This window comes from Dendroctonus ponderosae, unplaced genomic scaffold, assembly GCF_020466585.1.
Source record: "Dendroctonus ponderosae isolate FM_Combo_2020 unplaced genomic scaffold, Dpon_F_20191213v2 Dpon_F_20191213_1, whole genome shotgun sequence".
NCBI lineage: Eukaryota > Metazoa > Arthropoda > Insecta > Coleoptera > Curculionidae > Dendroctonus > Dendroctonus ponderosae.
In genome coordinates, this window is record NW_026017110.1 from 26,702,737 (window position 1) to 26,710,037 (window position 7,301).

Sequence of the window (7,301 nt, forward strand, 5' to 3'; positions counted from 1 at the left end):
CCGCTCTTTTGTTAGTCCCCAGTCGCGGCTACAAAAGCAAATATAAATATGCATGAAACGGACGTATTGCAAAATAAATGTGCAATTTGGCCAGCCATTATTGCACTTAATCTATTTAATAATATTTTATACTTTCATTTTCCTGCTCTCCCTCTCTCTCTGTCGGTGTGACGCAACTGTTTTATTTCACGGTTCGATAATAACATTTTGAATGTTACAGTTTGTTGTCGTCAATTATTCTTCGTTAGGCGGTTGTTGTAAACGGACCTTAATTGAAAGGTAAGGAAAAATGCGGAAACGGAACTGTTTGTGTTAACTTCCTTTAGCGCGTTTCCTGTCCAAAGCGATTTGTTTGGGCGATTTCAGTCGACTTGAGGTTTCGTAGAAATCAGTTTAATCGAGAGATCATGCAATTGAACCAAACGGTCATTTAAAAATTACCGATTCAGGTCAACGTGCCGGATGTTTATCCATCTCTCTATATTGGTTTGAGCTAGTTTAGTCTATTTAGTTTCCGTCCGAAGAGATTTAACATCCAGCGAACTCTTTTTGTACTTGTAGAACTCTTCTGGAGGACTTTTACTTTTTTTAATCGGATATTTTTTCACGGTTTTTGCATTATCCAGTTTAGTTCTGTTCTGTTTTACTAATTACCAAAGCGATTTCTGCTTCAGGAGTATTTTTGCGGTAATTTGTAGCAAAATCTGCAAAATAAACAAATTTTCCTTGGGGTTATTTTTCGTGTGGTGCAATTTCTGCAGTTTATTACCAGTTGAAGATTTAAATTCGTTGTTTTAAAAGATTGCGTAGTTCAAAAATTAAACAAGCATTTTAACAAAAAAAAACAACATTTTCATTTGAATTTGAAGGAATTTGAGGATTCGAAAAATTAGATTTTAGTTCTGTCGTTTATGCCCGACAAAATTTCATTTTTAGTGAAACTTCCTATGTGTTTTTTGTGAAAATTTAGGTTTCCACCGCTGTTGTTTAAAACTGTCGAGTGACGTGAAAAATAATTTGTTGCTGACGTTTCGCAAGCACGTGTGGCATGCATCTTCAGAGGTGGTTTGACCCCAATAGACCTAAAAGTCTGAAAAACTCCCCAGTTGTGTGTTTCTTCGTCGGCTATTCAACTGTAACTGAGCAAAATACAGCAAATATTGCACTTGGAGGACATTTTCCATTCTAATCCTCCACCAGAAACGCAACTAATAACATAACTAAGCGTGAAAGTCCCGATTATTTCCCCGTGAATAAACTTTATTACTTGCTTTGCAATGTAATATAATTAGGGTCGTTAGAATATCCGAAAGCGAAGATTCCGACTCATTGTTTGAAAGCAGATTTGAACTAGTAATAATAACCTATTGAGTCAGGTAAATGCAATTATTGCAGTTCAGATAAAGCGTGGTCCATGCATTTGCATAATTGCGGTAAACCAAGGCGCCAATCTGTATTGTGATCTAAATTAGTTTAATGCTTTTGTTTGAGATTTCCTTGCGTAATCACTTCAGTCTGTCCTAATCGTCAGACAAAATTTTTGGAACAGATAAGCTTTGTCTTGACCTTAATTAGCACTGTGATTAACAGTGAACTGGGCGATTATTTAACAGTGATAGAAATAAACGAGTGTTTAAATATCTGGTAAAAAGCGCAAGAAAATTTTAATTATTGTTATAAAAGTGAAGGCCTGATAATTGCGAAGAAACCGCGAACAGCTGAACGAGAACATACGCGATTTAATTACGAATTCTAATTAAATTCTCAGCTTGTCTTCACGTACATTACTTGATCGCCCATCCATTTGTTTCTTCCGTGCTGTCTGAGTTTCGGCTTATTGAATTATATTGTGGAAACAAGCCTTAATGGGATAAAAGCCGGCTTTGTATGTGAAAGTGGTTCTTTCAGTGTAATTGAGCCAACATACGGGTTTACACGCGCAAATACCGTATCCAGGTTGGGGACATTGTTTTGAAGCAAAAAAGGCTTTGAAATATAGAATGTCCCGCAAAATATGGACATGCTTTCGGGACATATACAGGGCTCCCGAACAACTAAATTGCTATAAAAAATTGGGCAGTCCCGCCCCAGCAAGGTTAGGTATATTGTTAGCCCCTAAAATTCCGATAAAAATACAATCATTTTTTTAATGAAATATCTTTTAAAATGCTTGAAGTAATTTGAAGTTTTTAAATGAAAATACTAGGCAAAGGCTCTTAAAATAGCGTCTTTGAAACTCATTTCTTGTCTGAGTCTTCTTGTCCAGGAACCGACCAGCTTGTATACAAATGCTCATATTTTTAACACCCTGTATGGTAAAGGTACCATAATCCGATTTTCAAATAGCTTGAAGCTTGCATTACAAAAAAGGTGCTCTTGTTTGACTTCGATAAAATGAACCATTTTCAAGAAAAATACGATTCTCTTTTTTAAGCTTACATCTTGGTAGGGCGGCGCTGGAGAATTTTTTATAGAAACTTGTCATGTTATTTTGTCAACCTGTATACAGGGTTTTACACTGACACTTATGTATTGACTTCCATAGCCACCTTATAAAATGTAACAACTTTTTGAAATTTTTAAATGAAATAAATTATAATTGGAAAACGGTTGATTTCACAGCTTAAAGTGTGAATGCAAATTTGATATTTTTTAACTAAGATATGTACCAAGTTTTTAAGCAAATTTTTACTAAAATGGCGATAATCGGCCAACGTCGCAAGTAAGAAAAAAACAATTTACGGTGCATATGCAGCATTTTAAGATGCATTCTATGAGTTAATGAAAAATGAGTAGTTCTACCTAAAAATATACACTTTGATCTTGCCTCGCTTTTCTGAGACACTCTGTATCATATAAGATATTTTTAAAATGTGCGCACTTTGTGCGTCAACAACTTTTATACGAAACAATTTTTCGAAAGTTCAACACCATCGGAAATAATGGATTCTATCGCACTAAAAAACCAAGCTGTATGTATACCCAAAAACATGTTTAATGAAAAAAGTTGCAGTTGCTTCACAATTTATTGCCTAAATTGCCCAATAATTGGGCCAAGCGTTGACTTGGCAAGGAATTTGCATTGCAATCCCACAAGTTTTTCTCGATCGAGCAAACTCCAATCGCATTAATAGATTTATCAAAGTCCGAAAATTGTGTTTTTCCACTGCAAAAAGTTAATTTTTGTCGGCCACAACGAGTGTGATTTGAAGCAGCAGATGAGACAACTCGAAAACCTTCACCTGGTAAATAATCAATCCACCCAGAACCTTGATTTAATCAAACTTGAATAAATTATTGGAATATTTTTCCAGTTATCACCCACGTGGTGTGATTTTGGCGCACTTTAGAGCTATTACGACTGAGCTCATCTTATGCGTATATGTTGAATAAACGAGCGTTATTTTCGGTACGGCCTTCATTCTATTACGACGGCTACAACGATGATGCAAACCAGGTTTTATTTTTCGCTTTTCGCTTTGCAACATGTTGGAATTGCAGTAATTAGCTGCGGCTACCCAAATTGCCAGCCAATTTCAAATGGTTCTAATGGAGAAGCTGTTGCGATTCTGAGCGCAATATTTCGCTCGAAATTGCCAATAAACGGTGCCATTTCAGTTTTTCGGTGACGCTATAAATGTTTTCTAATTGTATTATCCACCTTTAAATACCTAAGCGAGCGATTGGATGATGAATTTGCGTTGATTGAGTCCCTTCGTGTCCACTGTGTACTTTTTTAAAGCCAATTTTATTAAGAAAAGTTGCTTTTGTTCCTTCCAACAAAGCATTTTGCGATTGTGTCCAATTCTTATCAAAAGTACAAAAACAAACACGCGAAGATAACGCCGATCCCAAATATTTGCTTTGTCCATGTTCATTGTTTTTGTAGTTCCACCCAAAACGCCATGCCCTCTCTACTAGAAGCCCTGGAACAGAAGTATGGCGAAGCGGACTCAGATGCGAGTCCAGACGAAGCCTCAGAGGGCATTTCAGTCGCAATTTTCGTGCCTTGCAAGTGCGTATTTTTGTGCAAATACATGTGAAAGTTACTTAATTCTTGTATTCGCCTAGATCGCCCAGAGCGCTGGTGCCTGCGCTCCTGGTGCTGAACGATTGTGATATTGCAACCGCGGGCGAAAAAGACGCCCTAGTGGCGAAATGCTCCAATGTGGAAGAATTGGATTTGGCCAAGAACAAGCTGGACCAATGGACAGAAGTAAGCGACCATCTCAATCATTAATCCTTTCAGAGCATGACTTTCAAATAAAAGTTTCCATTAATTTTGAAAACACGTTATTTTTTAGGTTTTTGGAATACTCGAGCATATGCCCCGTTTGAAGTTCGTGAATCTCAGCTTCAACGTTCTGTCCAGTCCCATCGAAGTCAGTCTGGACAAGCGATGGGAAGAGCTGCGAAATCTGGTGCTAAACTCCACCTATGTGAACTGGGAGAGTGTGAGGAAGATCCTGGAACATTTGCCCAGCCTGGAGGAATTGCACTTAAGTCTGAACGATTACAACAATGTGGCCTTACACAACACCTCATCAAGCTGCGCTTGTACTGAGAACAAGAACGATAACTGCGAGTGCCACAGCAGCGCTTTGGAAAAGAAGCATTCGGTTATAAGGATTCTTCATTTCACTGGGAATCTGGTGCAGGATTGGAAAGAGGTTTCCAAATTAGGTTGGCTTCAGAATATTGTCTAGGACTGTGAGTGTTTAATTTTTGCTGATTTCCAGGATATGCTTTTCCCAATTTGGAGTCCCTGGTAGTGGCCGAATGTCCCATCAAGTCCCTGGATATTGCGGCCGAAGCGAAGGAATGCCCCAATAAGAACTACGAAAGATCTGAGAGCAGCCCGGAATCGAGCAGTAGATCGGAATCGCCTCATGATGCGTTCCGATCGCTCAAAATTCTCAACCTGAATTCAACCCATTTGTCTTCCTGGGATGAAATTGAACGACTTGCGAGGTTCCCAGCCTTACAGTGCGTCCGGCTACAGGTAAAACAGGATCTTTATCGCCGAAAGAACTTGAGCGCAAAAAAATCCAATTAACATTTCAATGGAGATGGTGATGGTTTGATTTAGATTCGCGTTTAGAAACTTAATGGTAATTAAGTGCGAAGGCGTGATGTGCGGAATTGGCTCAAAGGTGAAGGATTCTTCGCTTAAATTGATAATGCGTCGCCTCCGCGTGTTTTTCAATTCAACTGTACATAAAAATAGTTTGATATTTTAAAAAAATCAATCGTTTGATCTTCAGGGCTGTCCGCTTGGGGAAGGAAACGAATACACTGAACACGAAAGGCGTCAGCTCCTAATAGCTCGACTACCCAACGTGAAAACCCTCAATGGAGGAGGAGTTATCTCAGCAGAAGAAAGGGAGGACGCCGAAAGGGCCTTTATCAGATACTACATGGATAAGCCGGAGAGTGACCGGCCGGAAAGGTACTTTGACCAACTCAAGACGACCTGAGCATAATTCTGCCTCCTTCCAGATACTTCGAATTGGTTCAAATACACGGCAAGTTAGATCCCTTGGTGAACGTCGACTTGAGGCCAGAGAAACGTGTGAAGATCACGTTCACATGTGGCTCCAACAGTGAGGTGAAGTCGGTCGACACCTACCGCACGGTTAGCGACTTGAAAACGCGCCTGGAAACATTCGCCGGCTTTCCTGCTTCCAAAATGCGTCTGTTCTATGTGGACCAGGACTTGAGAGATATTCAGGTATAGAAATGGAGGATCCCGGATTTTCCGCTAAGGTCGTAAAACTGTTTGTGTTTCTAGGGCCCGGAACTGATGCGGTTTGCTTCCAAGCAGCTGTTCAGCTACAACATTCGGTCAGGCGATGAAATCATCATCGTCTGCAAAATGGAGAACAAGAGAAGAACCCACAGCGAATCCAAGTAAATATCTTTATTTCGTCAGTTTTATGGTCCAAAATGTCTCGCTTAGAATTTTTTTAATTGAAAATTTCATTCAGTAAACTTTCTTACTGTGGTTGAATCATCTGAAGTCAAGTGCGTTTTTATAATAAATGAATAGCATATCGGGTTCATTCTTGATGTTGCTAATGCAGGATTTTTGTTAGCATTACAGAAAAACAAGAGAGGGCGATGTACAACCTCTAGCTGCTTGAAGCCGCTTGGTAAATTAACAGCACACCAACCCTAAAACTAAAAAGCTAATACTATTTTATCTAACGAACGTATGTTTTATAAGCAGCTAATAAAAACATAAAATAATAATAGTATTTATATATGTATGTCTATTGAAAGGCGGAGATTCCTCGATCATTGTAAGGACGTTAATCGAACTATTCTAAACTAAATTTGGTTCCTTTTAATATTTGTTAGATGCACAAAAATCTATTGTGTATACTTAGTATTACGGGGTCTTGACAGAGCGTTCTCATAAAAGTTAATTGAAAAATCTTGGTATTTTACTGTGATTAATATGAGCTACTCAGCAACTGTATTATTTATATTTTAGACTTAGGACGATAATTTAGTAACATGTGTGATATTTCTGCCAACAAACGAAACTTTTTGGCGCAAATAAAACTGCCTTGTAGTTTGATTCTTTCGAAAGCAGATTTTATATACTCACTAATCCCTTCATGGTGTAGCAGATATTTTAAGGAGAACGTTACACATATTTTCAACTGGGTTTTTTTGCTGGAAACTGGAAACTGATTTTTTTGCCATTATACGATATGAGTTTGATAAAAGATAACACAAGATCTAACGCCAATAAGCCATCAACTAAATTTAACAGCATTGTATTAGTTGTGTTCCATTCTTCCCATTTTTTCCAGTGACTTAGTTTCTAAATTCCTAGCTTTAAGGTATGGTGTTAGTTGGGGGCCCAGATGCCCAGTTTTGTGATAAACAACTCCATTAAGTCTTTAGTTATAGTTCATACTATGTTTATTGAAAAACAACAAAACCGTTAACTAACACAGTGTGGGGATTTAGATTTGCCTTAAAAACTTGAGTTTTCGATGAAAGAAAATGGATGGATGGAAAAAACGATTCAATCATGTACAAAAAAATAGATATTTTTTTTTCTTTTGATTTGCTTTAAAATCTTGTAAACTGCACGGACTTGCAGGGGGAGCAATAGATTTTCGGAAAACACAGCCATTAATATTTTATTTCAGAAAACATGAGTTCCGTCTTCTTATTTTCTATCCCGCAACACATTCTTGATGTTAAGACGATACGAATCTCCCTTCAGCTTATAGTTGCAAAATATGTAAAACGAATTTATTAGGGCTTATTTTCAATTCTCTATA

At 38.0% G+C, this 7,301-nt stretch overlaps 1 protein-coding gene across 1 annotated transcript; it reads left to right on the top strand.

Moving 5' to 3' along the window:
• Positions 1 to 158: 158 nt before the first annotated feature.
• LOC109537804 (tubulin-specific chaperone cofactor E-like protein) lies at positions 159 to 6,594 on the top strand (the record flags this gene model as incomplete). The annotated part of the gene is given in 9 exon segments (XM_048661652.1): positions 159 to 279; positions 3,890 to 4,015; positions 4,072 to 4,216; positions 4,305 to 4,683; positions 4,740 to 5,002; positions 5,265 to 5,449; positions 5,500 to 5,731; positions 5,792 to 5,910; positions 6,096 to 6,594. Coding segments are annotated over 9 exon segments (1,557 nt in total). The 3' UTR covers positions 6,136 to 6,594.
• Between the last annotated feature and the right edge of the window lie 707 nt (positions 6,595 to 7,301).